Source organism: Leuresthes tenuis, unplaced genomic scaffold (genome assembly GCF_036924035.1).
Source record: "Leuresthes tenuis unplaced genomic scaffold, fLeuTen1.0.hap1 SCAF_18, whole genome shotgun sequence".
NCBI classification, from domain to species: domain Eukaryota; kingdom Metazoa; phylum Chordata; class Actinopteri; order Atheriniformes; family Atherinopsidae; genus Leuresthes; species Leuresthes tenuis.
In genome coordinates, this window is record NW_027325372.1 from 1912526 (window position 1) to 1930204 (window position 17679).

Sequence of the window (17679 nt, forward strand, 5' to 3'; positions counted from 1 at the left end):
AGCTTTATATGTGAGGGGAAGAATCTTAAATTCTGTTCTGAATTTAACAGGGAGCCAATGAAGAGAAGCTAAAACTGGAGAAACATGAGCTCTGCTGTTTGCTCTCATCTTATGATCAGAAACAGATTGGTAAATAACTCACAGGCGACAGTGAGCGCGTCATCGCAGCCTGCCTGAATTTTTGGACGGCAGGCGAAGAAGGTAAATTATGACACTTTTGGCTTTCCGTAGCCTGTTTTCAAACCCGGAAGTGGTCAGCAGGGTCGGTTAGCGGGTGCGGGTGCACACCTTCGGAGCTTCACCTGCGCGTCGCGGACAGTAAGGTGTGTAAAAAGACAAACGTGCACGGTGCACGGTGCGCAGGTTGTTTTTAGGGGGAACAGTGTTTCTGATATTTACAGTCACGCTGTTAGCTAACAGCTAACTTTAGCCTGTGGACTGAAGCAGCTAAAAAAAGCTTCACAACAACACGAATCATAATGTTTTAATTTTCATTTAAATCATTTAGTTTTTTCAAACAGACATTAAATAAACAAACGTGTTATTTCACAAAAAGTAACTGAAAACTGTTCAACTGAACAACTTCCTTTAAAAACAAAACTTGTTTTTTATTTGCTTTTTTTTTTTTTTTACTCTTTAACGATCTCATTATTTAATTTCAGGAAAGCTACAACAAATATTTGCCCCTTTTTTAATGTGATGTTGTATTTATTGCTTTTGGCAGACGCTTTTATCCAAACCACTTGCACTCATATCCCAGGTGGGGGGTCTTGCCTCCGGACCCGACTGGAGGTGGTACCTTAAACGCAGGGTGTCAGGATTTAAACCCACATGGCAGGCAGCAATCTTCCCACTGCACCATTAGTAATCCAGCGTGGCTTTAAATGTTGCAGCTCCTATGAATTGTGGGATAGAATGATTTCCTGTGTGTTTTCTTCACTAAAGGAGGTGATAAAGGAGGCTCCTCATTGGACCGGCTCTTACAGAAACCGCCACTCAAAGACATTTCGCTCAGTGTGGAACCTGCTGATGTGTGAAACGTGCGTCGCCTGCAGACTGAGCCGCAGCTCACGGGCTTTCCTCTTCTTCTCTGCTCAGGGCTGGTACCATCTGGATGTGGAGCGTTCGGACTCTGTTCGGGATCGGCTTCCTGGTGACCTCGCGAGCTGCAGCAGCCCTCGCTCAGACGGGGACATGCTCGCTGTCCGCAGCAGCTAACTACCACAAGAAGGACTGTTTCAGCAGCAGACCGGCGTCCACCATGGCCCAAAGCGTCAAATACCTCGGGTGAGGCTGTAAACGGTGTGCATGTCGGGGTGAAACCAGACTGCATGAGTGCGCGCACGCCAAACTGACCTGTGGGGTCTTCACAGGCAGGAGGAGGCGCAGCACATCGACGAGGAGCTTTTCAGCGAGTACGGCTTCAGCGTGGACCAGCTGATGGAGCTGGCAGGGCTCAGCTGTGCGACCGCCATCACACGGGTCAGACTCCTTCCTGGCTGTTTCAGTGGCTCAGATCAGTCGTTTCATTGGCTGATTGAATGTCCGTTCGTCTCGTCAGACATTTACTGACATATTTATGTTTTATGAGCTTCTGGTTGTTTGTTTTTCTCTTGCTTGACTTGAGTTTTTGCAGCGAATGTGTTTTACGGGGCACAGACCGGCACCTTTGAAAGTTTGCTTTTAGTTTCTCCATCAGCTTTAGATTTACAGCACAGATTCCAATCAGATTAATCGGATTACTCCGACTCCACATCAGAGGAAACATTTCTCTTTATTAGCTTTTTAGAGCATCCTCTTCTCCTTTGCTGATTTCTTTCTTCTCCTGCAGGCGTATCCACTGACATCGCTGGTCAAGGCCAGACCTGCTCTGCTGGTGATCTGTGGCCCGGGTAACAACGGGGGCGATGGCCTGGTGGCTGCCCGCCATCTGAAGCTCTTTGTAAGTGAAATGAAATGGCGTTGCAGTGAAAATGCTCCTGAAGTGTTAACAGGAAGGCGGCTGAAGGTTTTCTTCACTCAGAGCTGCTTCATCGGCCCCTACTTTTGTGTTTTTCAGGAGATTAAGTTGATCATTTCTGGAAGTTATCTGTAGAGAATGATTTCCTGTGACTTTGTGTGTGGTGACGCAGGGATACGAGCCCACCGTCCTGTACCCGAAGAGGCCAAACAAAGCGCTGTTCCAGGGTCTGACCACACAGTGCCAGAAGATGGAGATACCCTTCCTCACCGAGATGCCCGAGGTTCGAGGTCATTTCAGACTTTGCCCTGCAGCCAGTCGTGTAATTAACTGGTGCAGCTTCTGTACTTTGGCTTCACAGGTGGAAAATGCATCTCAGGGGTTGTGATTGAACCCGAATGTTTCTTTATCTCAGGCCGAAGTGATCGACGAAGCCTACAACGTGGTGATAGATGCCATCTTTGGCTTCAGTTTTAAGGGGTCTGTACGGGAGCCTTTTGGCTCCATCCTGGACGAGCTGAAGAAGACCACGGTGCCCATCGCGAGCATCGACATCCCCTCAGGTCAGTCCTCAGGCTTCACTGCTGAAGTTTAGTCCAGTTAAACTCCGCTGGTCCGCACTCCAGCTGCCTCCTTGTCTGGATCTGTGTCTCCGACCGGATAAATGACCGGATAAATGACCGGATAAATGACCGGATAAATGACCGGATAAATGACCGGATAAATGACCGGATAAATGACCGGATAAATGACCGGATAAAGGACCGGATAAATGACCGGATAAATGACCGGGTAAAGGACCGGATAAAGGACCGGATAAATGACCGGATAAAGGACCGGATAAATGACCGGGTAAAGGACCGGGTAAGTGACCGGATAAATGACCGGATAAAGGACCGGGTAAATGACCGGGTAAATGACCGGATAAATGACCGGATAAATTACCAGGAAAGCAGACAAATCAAAGTGAGACTGTTTGGAAAGCTGTTTAAAAAGGAAATGAACAGAATTTGGTTATTTTTAAGTGATTCAAACTCTGCATTTAATTGAAAATATCTCAAAGACAACATAGCAAATGTTGAAGTGTTAGATTTTACTGATGTTGGTAAATATTCTGAGTGTTTGACCTCTCTGAGGTCTCATCAGCGTTATGGTGCTCTGCACCGCCACCTGCTGGCCACATGGCTCAGATTAGTCTACTTTAAAACCATCTTTCTCTGCTTTAATCTGATGTAAAGTGAGTTGAGCTGCATTTTACGTCTAAAAGGTGCCACGTAAATCATTTTAATGATGAATTTTCAGATTTGTTAGTCGTTAAGTAGTAATTTTGTTGGTGACACTGTTGATGATGATGTGATGAAGCAGGAGTTTGATTTGGACCGTCTCACTGTCAGATTAAACCTGCGCTGAAGGAACCTTTAAAAACGTTGCTTTTAATTAGATTTTTTTGTTGTTTTTTGGACTCTTTAACGATCTCATTATTTAATTTCAGGAAAGCTACAACAAATATTTGCCCCTTTTTTAATGTGATGTTGTATTTATTGCTTTTGGCAGACGCTTTCATCCAAAGCCACTTGCACTCATATCCCAGATGAGTGGGTGGTGTTGGGGGGTCTTGCCTCCGGACTCCTACAGGAGGTGGTACCTTTAGCAGGGTGTCAGGATTTAAACCCACATGGCAGGCAGCAATCTTACCACTACACCATTAATAATCCAGCGTAATAATTGGCTTTAACTGTTGCGGGATAGAATGATTTCCTGTGTGTTCAGATTAAACCTGCGCTGAAGGAGCAGCTCGCCCTGAGGGGCAGCTCTCTGTGAGGGGCAGCTCGCTGTGAGGGGCAGCTCTCTGTGAGGGGCAGCTCGCCCTGAGGGGCAGCTCGCCCTGAGGGGCAGCTCGCCCTGAGGGGCAGCTCGCTCTGAGGGGCAGCTCGCCCTGAGGGGCAGCTCGCTCTGAGGGGCAGCTCGCTCTGAGGGGCAGCTCGCTCTGAGGGGCAGCTCGCGGTGAGGGGCAGCTCGCCCTGAGGGGCAGCTCGCTCTGAGGGGCAGCTCGCCCTGAGGGGCAGCTCGCTCTGAGGGGCAGCTCGCTCTGAGGGGCAGCTCGCTCTGAGGGGCAGCTCGCTCTGAGGGGCAGCTCGCTGTGAGGGGCAGCTCGCGGTGAGGGGCAGCTCGCTCTGAGGGGCAGCTCGCTCTGAGGGGCAGCTCGCCGTGAGGGGCAGCTCGCTCTGAGGGGCAGCTCGCGGTGAGGGGCAGCTCGCGGTGAGGGGCAGCTCGCGGTGAGGGGCAGCTCGCGGTGAGGGGCAGCTCGCGGTGAGGGGCAGCTCGCGGTGAGGGGCAGCTCTCTGTGAGGGGCAGCTCTCTGTGAGGGGCAGCTCGCCCTGAGGGGCAGCTCGCCCTGAGGGGCAGCTCGCCCTGAGGGGCAGCTCTCCGTGAGGGGCAGCTCTCTGTGAGGGGCAGCTCTCTGTGAGGGGCAGCTCGCTCTGAGGGGCAGCTCTCTGTGAGGGGCAGCTCTCTGTGAGGGGCAGCTCTCTGTGAGGGGCAGCTCTCTGTGAGGGGCAGCTCTCTGTGAGGGGCAGCTCCCTGTGAGGGGCAGCTCTCTGTGAGGGGCAGCTCCCTGTGAGGGGCAGCTCTCTGTGAGGGGCAGCTCTCTGTGAGGGGCAGCTCTCTGTGAGGGGCAGCTCTCTGTGAGGGGCAGCTCTCTGTGAGGGGCAGCTCTCTGTGAGGGGCAGCTCGCCCTGAGGGGCAGCTCTCTGTGAGGGGCAGCTCCCTGTGAGGGGCTGCTCGCTCTGAGGGGCAGCTCTCTGTGAGGGGCAGCTCCCTGTGAGGGGCTGCTCGCTCTGAGGGGCAGCTCGCCCTGAGGGGCAGCTCTCTGTGAGGGGCAGCTCTCTGTGAGGGGCAGCTCGCTCTGAGGGGCAGCTCGCTCTGAGGGGCAGCTCGCTCTGAGGGGCAGCTCGCTCTGAGGGGCAGCTAACTCGTGTTTAATTCCCTCACGAAGCGAACTGGTGGGCTGGGTCCTGATCTCTCATTTGCTTCTTCTTTAGGTTGGGATGTGGAGCAGGGCAGCACAGACGGGCTCCAGCCCGACATGCTCATCTCTCTGACCGCTCCGAAGAAATCGGCCTCGCTCTTCAGAGGACGTTACCACTTCCTGGGAGGTCGGTTTGTGCCGCCTGGCTTGGAGAAGAAGTACGAGCTCAACCTGCCTCTGTACCCGGGCACAGACTGCGTCCTTCAGCTGTAGCAGCCGCACGGCGATGGGAAACACAGCAGCTTGGAAAGGGAAGAGGACATCGGTTCCTCTCCTTTAGAAACAGATGAGCAGATTAGTCTGTTTGTGTGATCTTCCTGCGGTGAGACTGAGAGTTTCCTTCATGATAAACTTCATCAAAGTGGAGGCAAATGAAAATATGTGAATAAAAAATGTTATTGATGAGAGGAAGTGTCGTTATTTCTGTATCAAACATTCATCTTATAAGCTGTCAAAATAATGAAATATTGAACCTCTGAGTAACAGGTGCAGCTTCAGCAGCAGTGAGAGAGAAACTAAGTGAACCCCTGATCCAGCAGCTTCAGCAGCAGTGAGAGAGAAACTAAGTGAACCCCTGATCCAGCAGCTCCAGCAGCAGTGAGCTGCAGTGATGGTTTCCTGTGGGACGTTATCAGTCTCTCTCATGGTTCTGGAGGAATCTCGGCCCTCTTCTCTCCAGCGCTGCTTCAGCTCATTGAGGTTTGCAGCATTGGTTTCTGCACAGCTCTCTTAAGGTCCCACCACAGCATTTCAGTCAGGCTGAGGTCTGGACTCTGACTGGACCATTGCAACACCTCGATTATTTTCTTTTTCCCACATTCTGCTGTAGATCTGCTGCTGTGTTTGGGATCTTTGTCCTGTTGATGAGCCAGTTTCAGCCCAGCTTTAGCTGTGGGACAGATGGCCTCACATTTGACTCTAGAATACTTTGGTATCCAGAGGAGTTCATGGTGGACTCAATGACTGCAAGGTGCCCAGGTCCTGTGGCTGCAGAACCAGCCCAGATCATCAGCCCTCCACCACCGTGCTTGACAGCTGGTATGAGGTGTTTGTGCTGATATGCTGTGTTTGGTTTCCTCCAAACGTGCTGCTGTGCATTAGGACCAAACATCTCCACTTTGCTCTGGTCTGTCCAAAGGACATTGTTCCAGAAGTCTTGAGCTTTGTTCAGATGCAGCTTTGCAAACCTAAGCTGTGCTGCCATGTTCTTTTTAGAGAGAAGAGGCTTTCTCCTGCAGCCCTTCCAAACAAGCCATCCTTGTTCAGTCTTTTTCTAACTGTGCTGCCATGACCTTTAACCTTTAGCATGCTAACTGAGGCTTGTAGAGTCTGAGATGTAGCTCTGGGCTTCTTCACCTTGGGGTGACCTTTAACCTTTAACATGCTAACTGAGGCCTGTAGAGTCTGAGATGTAGCTCTGGGCTTCTTCACCTTGGGGTGACCTTTAACCTTTAACATGCTAACTGAGGCCTGTAGAGTCTGAGATGTAGCTCTGGGCTTTTTCACCTTGGGGTGACCTTTAACCTTTAGCATGCTAACTGAGGCCTGTAGAGTCTGAGATGTAGCTCTGGGCTTCTTCACCTTGGGGGGAACTTGCTGGGACGTCCACTCCTGGGAAGATTGACAGCTGTCCTGAATGTTTTCCACTTGTGAATAATCTTTCTCTCTGTAGAATGATGGACTCCAGATAGTTTGGAAATGGCCTTATAACCCTTCCCAGACTGATGGGCAGCAACAGCCACAGAGGAATACCCTCTAAATTCCTGTGGAAGCAGTAAGGGTTCACTTAGTTTTTCACTCTCTGTTTCTGTGTTTTGCCTCAGTTTTTGTTCAGTAGATAATGACACAGTGTGATATGTCATCTGTTGTTGGTCTGAGGTTGTTTTACCTCATTTTAAAGACCAGATTTATCCTGATAAATGAAAGAATTTAAAGATACATCTGTTCATGCATCAAGTTTTGGGGATTTCTTTACCATATTTCCTGGTATTTGGTTAATTAATTAGAATTAATAAGCACAAACTCAGTGATAAAGTTCAAGCTAAAGAGGGAAAATTCAGAGTTTCCCTTTACTGTGTCACACAGAAGACTTTTCCAACCATGTTTTCTCCATTTTTATTAATACTTCTTTAAATGTCACTGAATGTACAACTAGCAGTTAAACTGGAAATACAGTCTATCAGAGTCCATCACATTCTATGTTAGAAACAACATCCGTAGAGTTCGTGTTTCATTTATACATCATCGGGTGGTGAAGATTTAGTAAAAAGCTTTCTTTATAATCAACCTCTTGGAGTTCCAACAGACCGCTGCTGTCTCAACTGTGACTACAAAGACGTATGTACCTGTATATGCTTTCAACAATGTGGCTCAATAATGCATAATGGTTTCTTATATATGTGCTGAACATGCTTTTACAAGCAGAATACTATATACAGTGCTGGTTCCATGCTCTCGTCGTAAGTCATATCCATTCGTGGTGTTTGTGGAGCAGAAGGTGAGGCAGAGACTCGAGATGAAGAGGAGTATTTTGTCCAGGTTGTCATGCAGGTCAGCGGTTGGAAACATGTTTTCAGTCCAAGAAGGAAGCCTGAAGATAAGGAGAAAACGCTTTATCAGTCAGAAAAATACCCTGCAGAGAAAAGCAACGTGAAACAGCACATTTGAGGGTGCAGTTCGACTTTTCTATGGCAGAGGAAGGATGTTCGTTAAAATTCGTGCACTTAGCCGAAGTTTTACTGATGGGACAACATTTTAAAAAGGTTAGTTTAACATATCTTACTTTATTCTAACAGACAAAGCTAAGAAGTTAACACAGTTTAGAAGGACAAAGCTGAGAATTTTGACCTAAAATGTGATAAAACTGTAGAAAATGCTGCCATGATTTCCACTTGTTCTTCAGTAAAATAATATATAAATGAGCGGATTATAATCGGTGCGTTTCTGAAACTGAACATTTATTGTTCCCGTTTAAACATTTGACAACTGAACCGAAAGAGCTTAAAGTGATGCATCATTTTAAGGTTCACAAACTTCTCTGTTATTACGTAACTGCTGATGAGATTTTTCGAAGAGTAAAAAACACGCCGACCCTGGAGTTCACATCTCTGTTTCATGTTGGCTGTTTGTTAGCTTTTATTAGGTTTTTGCCTCTTTATCTAATCAACTCAATTAACTACTTTTTTAATAAATAACTATCATTTGTCCTAGTGACATATTAATGTTCAGATTCTGAAGGGTTTTAAGCTGTGTTCTCACAGCTTGTCCAGTCAGAAGTTCGTTAGCATGTTAGCAACTTTAGCTACTTTAGCAACTTTAGCTACTTTAGCTACATCCAACTTCCTGGCACACAGGGTGCTCTTTCTCCAAAATCCACCTCAAAAGTTCAACATTTTCAACTTATTTGCACCACATATTAAAGAATTAATCTTTATCACAATATCAGCATGCACAGCATCAGTATCCCAAAGACCTAAGCTATCCCATGTGACCAATATGCAAAGCGCAGGCGTGTTAATGAGGGCTGAATTGCACTAAGAGGAAGTTCGACGACTGATCGAGCTGTTTGGAGTTGCTACTGACCGTAAATTCTCATCATTAGTTTTATATAGTTCACCTGGCTTAAAGTTTGTGAACCTTACACCACGTGTCTCTGTCTTTTATGCCCATTCCCGGAGCTGAAACTGTCCTGGAGATACCGCAGTTCACAGCTTTGCTTCGTGGTCGCTTGACATCTTTGTGGGGTTTCGATTGTTGCCTCTTGTATGTTTACGGCTGTGCATAAGCAGGGTTCACACTAAGTGTTTTATGACAATAGTGTTAGATCCCACCGGTGTGGGGGGAGCCAAAGAGCAAAAAAAACTGCCAAATTCTCCAGAGACTCCAGTGCTTTGTTAAATGTTTTATATTCTAAGGAGGAAATCAGGCTTCTTGATGCTAGTATTTCACTTTTTTCCCTGTCAGAAGCTGGAAGTTCCAGTTTCTCATTTGTGAAACCTGCCATTACAAAGGAAAACTGAAACAATGCACATAAAAGCTTAAAAGTTTAAAACACAGAGGATGCAGCAACAGTGAAGTTCAGGGTTTAAGGAGCCGATATCTGACTCGTCTGCCACCTGCCGGCTGGTCGGTGCCACGTTTTAACAACCAGTTCAACACATGAGCAGAACTGGCTGCTCTGAACAGAGCTGTAAAGACATGGCTGAGAGGGGAGCTGTTGTTCTGTATCTCTGTGGTATTTTGACCAAAGCACATCACAGACAGTATGCAAGCTTCTGAGAAAAAGAGAATCTCTGCTTTACTGTTTGGGATCATGATGAATTCTCATAAAAACTCATCACTGGTTAACAGATATCTGAGAAACATGCTGCAGACTCACCTGGGTTATTCTCCGACCTGCACCCCCGCACAGTTATCTTTACTCTCCGAAGCTATCGCTAAATACTCAGCATTTCTGAAACGAAGACATGAAAAACCAGCTGTTAGACTTCAGTGGAAATGTGACTCTTCTCACAGTGAAACGGGTGAAAATGCCCAAAATAAAATGACACACGGATGTGTTTTTCTTTTTAACTTACAGGAGGGAGAGTTTGGTTTTGACTGAGGAGGAGGAGGATGATGGGATGAAAACACGACAAGTTGACAGAGGTGTGGACACAAAGACAGACGTGAACGCACACAAACACAAGGGAAACAGTGACAGCATTAAAGAAACAACGGACGGAGGGAACCACAGCGGGGACGTAACGCCGGGTCAAAGCTTCAGAACAACGTGAATCAAGCAGACGGGATTCACGGGGACATATAACCCTCAGGGTTACAGATCCCGTTTGCTTTCAGAGGACGGCTCGGTCACACCAGGAGAAATTCAGCAGCTCAAGAAATAAGCTTCTACAAACACTTGAAATCAAACTGGAGACAGAAAAGTGAGTGAAGTTACTGTTAGTTTCCACTGCTGGTGTGACCGGGCCTCCTGAACCCATTTAGACGGGGAGATGTGAGCCTCTCATCAAGCTTTTTTCATCATTTCCACGACCCTCGGTTATTCTTCCATTGAATTACTGCCAAAGATAAGGGCAACATCGGCTATTTACCATAAAAGCTTTCATTTGATTTGTCGATTCTTCAGAGACTGAGAAGAAAAACGTTTTTCTCTCATGTTTCCTCAATTAAAAAGGCTTTTTTTCTTAATGGGTTAACCCAGACCTGCGTCTATATCAGTAAAAGCAAATATGACAGCCAAAAATCAGGATCTATTTAAACATTTTCCAACTGATGAAAGTCCAATTACTGGCTGACACATTCGCCTCCAACATCTAGTATATCAGTCCCTCCAGGATGTTACTGTAGTGGCACAAATTCACCCATCGCTGCAGCTTTCTGTCGGATTTGACTGAGAAACACAGATTAAATGGAGCTCTGCAGTGTTTTCTGTCCTCAGTAAATCCGAAGGATTTGTTTAGTCAGCAGACTGGAGCATCTCTCATCCTCCTGTCCTCATATTTATGAACCACAGTTCGTCCGACTGGATGAAGATGACGGAGCGTCGCTATGAAAGCTGCAGCTGCAAGGAATTGTGGGACAGAAGGAGCCTCTTTCTCTCATAAAGGATCCTAAAGGAGATCGTTAAGGAAGCTTTGGAGCTCCTTCCTCTTCCTTTAGAGGACTCAAACAGCTCTGATCTTGGCTGCCAGACAGATACTTTCAGATAATTTCACTCAGTCTGGAAGGTTCCTGGAAGGAGCCTAAGAACACCTGCAGCTTTCCTTGAGCTGTTTCAGTCACTGCATACTTGGCTTTAGGCAGAAAAAGGTTATTTCATTGCTTTTTGGGGATGTGGAGCACTTTAAACCAGGTCCAGTTAAAAAAAACCACCAGTTTGGTGCCGTCTGGGTTAGATTATCTAACAGATACTGACACTAAGCATCTCTACTCTGTAGGATCTGACCGGCCTGAATAATGGACCTGGTTCAAGGTGATTCATTCTCTTTTGTTCTGCCATCAAATCTTTTAAAAAGCTTCCACCAGATGCTGTAAAAGTGCCGTGTGGAGTCCTGCAGGGACCGATAAACACTTAAAATCTTTGTATCTCCTCTGAAGAGGCGAGAAATGCAGCAGCGGTTTGATAAAAACCGGCCGCTTCTTCTGTGAATAACTAACCGAGTTTTTAAAAAATCCCCATGATTGTATCTGAGATACAAGCTTCTCACATGCAGTGAGCCTCCATGCAAAGAGCCGGGACAGAAACACTCACGCTGCCTCCCGTAGCGCTTCCTCCCCGGCCGCTGCGATCTTTCTGTAGCAGTATATCATCTCGATGAGGAGCCAGACCTGCAGGCCGATGATGGACACGTACATCATGACCTCGGACACGATGGAGGCCGTACCTCTGGTGGCTGCACATGGGAAAGATCGATCAGTCACACAAGAGCTACAGAGGAGACCTGACGAGGCTCTGAGGATGCAGAAACTACAGTAAAGAGGAAGTTAAACATCAGCAGGAAGGAAGCAATCGACAGGCTCTGATTTCTGGGAGCTCAGGTTGCTCAGCTTTGGGGTTAAATGAGGTAATAATTAATTAATTCAGTCGACATTCTGCTCAGCAGATGGCTGACGACACGTCCTGGTTCAGAGAAGCAGACAGAGAAGAGCAGAAGGGCTGGCATTGAAACAAAAGGAAGCACATATTTCCCCCCCTTGTGAGGTCATCATGCTCCTTTAAAGACTCAAAGGACAGAATAAATCTTCTGCTTCTAAGGTCAAACGCAGCCGAAGTTACTCGGTATTAGCTTGGTTTCCTGTTTCACCAAAGGAAGCTTCAGACTTAAAAATGGTTCAGCTGCCTCATATCAAATAAGATTTAAAGAGACGGAGGAATAAACAGCTATTCAATCCCCACATTTTAAATCTAAAATGGTAAAACTACGCCACCTGCTGACACAAACCGGTAACTGCACGGCCTTCATCAGTATATCTTTTATATTATTCATCTCTGTAGGCTGTTCTGCTGCTTTCAAGACATGAAAACACTGATCAAAATACACATATTTTCAACCACTAATTAAGGCTGGGCAGCTACTAAATGTGAAATATGTTTAAGGTGAACGCAGCCCACATTTTGGGTGCAGGCTGCAGTGCAAAGCTTCCTTACTGTTGCAACGGGGCACCACCGCTGTGCTTTTAGCTTCAGGTGGTTGCTACGTGTTGGAGCTAATGTTTAAAACACTTTAACCTCATTAACAGCAGCGCATTGCTTTTATTTTCATGCTGTAATCTATGGATTGATGTTGCTGGATATGCAACATAAGCAACATACTTAATTCTATCCCTTTAACCCAGACTCCACATGTTTTCTTTCTAGGAACCAATCATTTCCAGTAACTGGTGACTGCACCCTCACCTCTGCGTTGCGTTTTTATGTTTCTACGTGCAGTTCTTTGGAGGATATCTTCATTTTCACACTGTCTTTGTACCATAAAGGTTTCGGGCTGAAGCAAACTGATGTTTTTTGCTTTATGTGCTCACTGATTCATCACTTCTCAATGGCATCGGATCTTTAAGTCCATGTTAAGACTATGCTGATCGCACACAAAGTATAAAACCTTTGCAATACTAGCATTTTAATGCCGTGAGATGATGTTTTACAGGCTCATCATCTTCTCTCTTATGGAAGAGGTCTGTCTGTCGTCTTCTCACTAAGTTGCTCCACATTTAAAGGGAAATAGGGCATATTCCATTAATATCCATCATGATGGAGCTGTCCTGCTTATGGCAGACATATTAAACCCCCTGAGCCCTCTGCGTTTTCTTATTTCCACCGTAAATAAGCCAACATTCATTCAGCAGCAGCTGCTCAGGTTAGGCTCTTTAGATAAAAGACCATTAAGGAATTATACTCTCACAAAAACTGATGTTTTTACTGTAAATTAGTGAGTAGATAAGAGGTTGTGTCACATTGTGAAAAAGATTCGCGGTACCTTTAGCCACCACGTTGAGGTGCACCACCTTGTCCACGAGGATGTTGTACTCGTAGTTTTCGTAGAAGAGGAAGCGGTTTAAGAAGCAGCGGTAGGTGCCCGTGTCATTGAAGGTGACGTTGAGCAGGTAGATGGAGGCGTCCTGGATGTCGTGGCTCCTTTTGCTTCCTTTCCAGCTGATGCGGTCCGTAAAGAGGTCATGTTCAATGGTGGGGCCGTCTTCTTTGTAGGTGTAGATCTGGTGTCACAGAGGGATCAAGAGGTCGTCACTTATATGTTTCTGTATTTATCAGACGCTTTTATCCAAAGCGACTTACAAATGAAGATATAACAGCTTTATAAAAGCTAACAATAAGCTACATAGAAGGAACCCAGGAGTCCGACTCTGTCAGAGGGGACAGAGTAGAGATAGGGTGCAGGCATAGAAGGAAGTGCAGAAAGATAAAGTGCAGAGATAGAGGGGGGAGGGAAGTACAAGGTAAGTGCTGGGATAGGAGATGCTCTCTGAAGAGCTGGGTTTTCAGGAGCTTCCTGAAGATAGACAGGGACGCCCCTGTTCTGGTAGCGCTCGGTAGGTCATTCCACCATCGTGGGACGACACATGAACAGAGTTTGGATTGTCTTAGGCGTGGTGTAGGAGCTGCTAGACGACAATCCTGGGACCAACGGAGGGACCCAGTTGGGACAGAAGCCTTTGCAAGAGCATTCAAGTAGATGGGAGCCGTTCCATTAAGCTCTTTGTAGCTAACATCAGGGACTTGGATCTGATGCTAAGGGCAGCCAGAGGAGCTCAATGAACAGAGGGGGGGCGTGTTCTTTTAGGCTGATCCAAGACCAGATGCACCGCCGCGTTCTGGACCATCTGCAGAGGTTTCACAGGCTGGAGACCAGTTAGGAAACCAGTTAGGAGACCAGTTAGGAGACCAGTTAGGAAACCAGTTAGGAAACCAGTTAGGAGACCAGTTAGGAAACCAGTTAGGAGACCAGTTAGGAGACCAGTTAGGAGACCAGTTAGGAAACCAGTTAGGAGAGCAGTTAGGAGACCAGTTAGGAGACCAGTTAGGAAACCAGTTAGGAGACCAGTTAGGAGACCAGTTAGGAAACCAGTTAGGAGACCAGTTAGGAGACCAGTTAGGAGAGCAGTTAGGAGAGCAGTTAGGAAACCAGTTAGGAGACCAGTTAGGAAACCAGTTAGGAGAGCAGTTAGGAGACCAGTTAGGAGACCAGTTAGGAAACCAGTTAGGAGAGCAGTTAGGAGACCAGTTAGGAGACCAGTTAGGAAACCAGTTAGGAGACCAGTTAGGAGACCAGTTAGGAGACCAGTTAGGAAACCAGTTAGGAGAGCAGTTAGGAGACCAGTTAGGAGACCAGTTAGGAAACCAGTTAGGAGACCAGTTAGGAGACCAGTTAGGAGACCAGTTAGGAAACCAGTTAGGAGACCAGTTAGGAAACCAGTTAGGAGACCAGTTAGGAGAGCGTTGCAGTAGTGAAGGTGGGAGATGACCATGGCCTGCAGCAGGAGCTGGGGGGCATGTTGGGTCAGGTTTGGTCTGATCTTTCTTATGTTTAGTAATGCAAAGCGGCTGAACGAGCAACCGAGGTAACGTGATCTTTGAAGGTTAGTTGGTCATCAATCATGACTCCCAGGTTTCTAGCAACCTTTGATGGAGCCAGAGATTCAGTTTATATTCGCTCACAGCAGCCTTCTGCCCACCGTTAAATCACAGTTTGGCCATGTGGGATAATGATCTTAATTCAATTTAGATTCCTTTCTGCTGGGACAGGTTCTGAGAGGGAGGTGTGGGGACCTGCGATCCGGGATGAGCGGCAGAACATTCACAGAACAGAGGCTGACGGCTTTAATGGGAAGTTTTTCCTTTATTCAGGCTTTAGTCACAGGGGATTTCTCACAAAAAATGGTGAAAATCCAGGTTCCCCGGACACATTTAAGCCTTTCCAGCTAACAGGCGACTGTTCCGGCAGTTTATTTATGTTCTTTTGGGGAATATTCCCACGTTTTCCTGTAAGATGTGATAGAAAATTTGAGTTTTTACAGCATGTTTCCATCAGATTTGCTGTAGAACTTCGCTTCCATTCGCGTTTCAGCGTAATTATCAACACGCTTTTTGTATATGAACTCATAAACATTAAAGATACGGCTTATAAACTGTAATCATGCCGTCTGTTCTTTCCACAGTGTGGCAGCATCGCTTGTTGCTGTCTCTGAGTTACCTTCAATGTAAGTAGAACTAATTCATAACAGATCATTTATTCTAACATCATTGGACATTAAATTTAGTTTGTTTTTGAGTGTTTATTCAATAATTACCAACGTTTAACGTCAATGTTAAGATAAGAAGAATGTTCTGCAAATATATAGACACATATTTATATATATATTTAGGCTCAATTTGAAGATTTGATGCATTTTAACTGCGAATGTTCATCGGGGGCTGAGGGGCTTCACGGGGGTGTGGTGGTCACCTCACAGCTCTGAATCCTGGCTGCAGCCTCCTCTGCAGCCTCATCTCTCAACCTCTCAGGTTGAGAGATGATTCTAAAGGTGTACCCCACCTTTCACCCACTGGCAGCAGGGACAGGCTTCAGAAACATGAGTAAATTGCATAAAACAATTGTGCAAAATGACCAATGAAGCTAATTCAACGGTAACCGGACTTATGTGTCTGAAGAAATCAACACATTTAAGTAACTGAATCTGGTTTGTTTCACACCATAGAAAAGTTTAATGCATTTGATATGTTTTAACTGATTAAATCTCAGTAGTTTCATCCTATTTCTAAGAAATCTAAGTGAATAAAAGTGTTTAATTGATGTAAAAACAGATAACGACGTTCAGAAAACGCTGGACAGTTCATATCTGCAGCAGAGCGGCTCCCCCGGCTGCTTATTAGTCCAAACCTTTCGGTTATTGTGGATTTAAAGATACGCAGTGCATGCTGGGTGATGCTTCGCTGACTCATACGTGCAGCTTCTTCACCACAGCGTGCACTAATGAGTCACTCACCACAGCTACACGGCACCTCTGAGGTGATAAAATGTGTCGGTTGATTCCACCGCAGGCTGACCTCGGCCTTCATGTGGCTGAGGACAGAAATGATGCGGCCCAAAGGATGGAAGGCAGCCTGGGCTAGATGTGAGAGCTTATATTAATAGCTGGCGTCTTGAGAAATGAAGCTGAGGACGGTTTGAAGGATTAAAGACACACTCGGGTGGATTTGAACTCACATGAACAAAGTCCGACTCCCCTTTGGGCCTGAAGTACCATTCGACGGTGGCGGATCCCGGCACCTCACTCCTCCTCTTGCAGGAGATGCAGCCCAGTTTGAAGCCTTTGCCGGCCACGGCCTCAGTGTCAGAGTCCACCTCTGCACAGGCGCCATCGCAGCGGTACGCTGTGAGAAGAACAACACGGAGACAGCCGTCACTCTGGGTTCACATCAACACACTGCGAAGGCTGCAAAGGACGGGCTGGACTCACCGAAGAGGGTGCAGAGCACGGAGAGGAGCAGCAGGCGTACAGGTGCCATGGTGGGGCTTTACTGACTCATAAACCTCCAAGTTTCTAACTGAACTGATATTTGCAAAGGTTTTCTTTCAGGTTAATTTTCAAAGCTGTGCGTCAGCAGCAGCTAAACATGCATTAGAAAGTGCAAACTGTCAACAGGCCTTCCACTACAACTGCCACTATCCCAGATCTTTGGCTCAATCCAGCAACAGATTCGCGTTGGGTCCAGAATTTATTGCCTCAAATTATTGCTGCCTCCTTAATTCGGTTTTCTTACCCTCTCTCTGCTGGATGCATGCAGTCGAACTCTGCTATTAATTCTCAAGCAATCCAGATAAATGCTGCCTCACAGTGTCCCCCCACATCCACACCCTGAGATTGAATTCTTGTCGTCCCTGAGGTCCTTGTGTAAGATGCACAGAGCCGATCATTACAAGCTCTGCTCTGTGACGTTGGCAAATGACGGATTCACTACGATAAATATGCTTTTATATGTGCAACATGCCAGCTACTGATTAACACAACACACTTACATGCCAATGCATATAGAATTCATTTGCATGCTCTATTAGAAGAATAAATGGCTACCTTTTACACGCTACCAATAATAAATACAGACCAGTTTATCGGTCTAATGATAATTATCCTGCATCGGATCAGAAATCGGAGCCTACTGTCCTGAATTACAGGCCTCCTCTCCTCGAGCTGAGTCCTCTCCTGCGATGGCAGCAGAATGTGGAAAATAACTTGGAATTTCACCTATCTAATGACCCCGTGCTCGTGGAAGCGATGTTTCGCTCGCGCTGGCATTGCAGATGAAACTGCGCGAGCGCACACGCAGACATAAAGAAGCCAGACGGAGTGAAAAAGCGTCTGGAAAGGACGCGCAGAGCTCAGCTAACCGTGTTTTCTGTGTCCGACGCCACAGCGGCTCCTCTGTCGCCCTCTTCAGAGGATGCTGCAGATGCACTGCGGTAAAACGGCGGTGCGCGCGAGTCTGAGCTGATGCTGGGATTATGTGACAGCTGCTCGGGCCTCTGCCCGCTGCTTTTAAACCCACACGAGCTCAGGTTGGCATGGAACCGCTGCAGGAGGTCACACCTTAATTTATCACACATCTAACACGAAGTTGTGACACAAAGATGAGGTATTTTCAGGGTGAACTGGCCCTTTAATTTAACTCCGGCAG

At 46.6% G+C, this 17679-nt stretch overlaps 2 protein-coding genes across 3 annotated transcripts; one reads left to right on the forward strand and one right to left on the reverse strand.

Annotated features, from left to right (window-relative positions):
* Window positions 1–219: 219 nt before the first annotated feature.
* Window positions 220–5371, forward strand: naxe (NAD(P)HX epimerase). Its single transcript, XM_072370795.1, has 7 exons — window positions 220–323; window positions 1099–1287; window positions 1374–1482; window positions 1832–1942; window positions 2133–2243; window positions 2376–2523; window positions 5002–5371. Exons 2-7 carry the CDS (start codon window positions 1115–1117, stop codon window positions 5199–5201), a joined length of 852 nt encoding a protein of 283 aa, XP_072226896.1. The 5' UTR covers window positions 220–323; window positions 1099–1114; the 3' UTR covers window positions 5202–5371.
* A 1718-nt stretch (window positions 5372–7089) lies between these two features.
* On the reverse strand, window positions 7090–17671 carry LOC140275233 (sodium channel regulatory subunit beta-1-like). Of its 2 annotated transcripts, XM_072370653.1 has the most exons (7): window positions 17079–17671; window positions 16464–16556; window positions 16211–16377; window positions 12965–13202; window positions 11242–11383; window positions 9367–9441; window positions 7090–7578 (listed from the first exon to the last, which is right to left on the reverse strand). In XM_072370653.1, exons 2-6 carry the CDS (start codon window positions 16510–16512, stop codon window positions 9372–9374), a joined length of 666 nt encoding a protein of 221 aa, XP_072226754.1. In that variant the 5' UTR covers window positions 16513–16556; window positions 17079–17671; the 3' UTR covers window positions 7090–7578; window positions 9367–9371. The 2 variants fall into 2 exon arrangements, with proteins under 2 accessions (XP_072226754.1, XP_072226753.1); XM_072370652.1 differs by having other exon boundaries at window positions 16464–17670.
* Window positions 17672–17679: the final 8 nt, after the last annotated feature.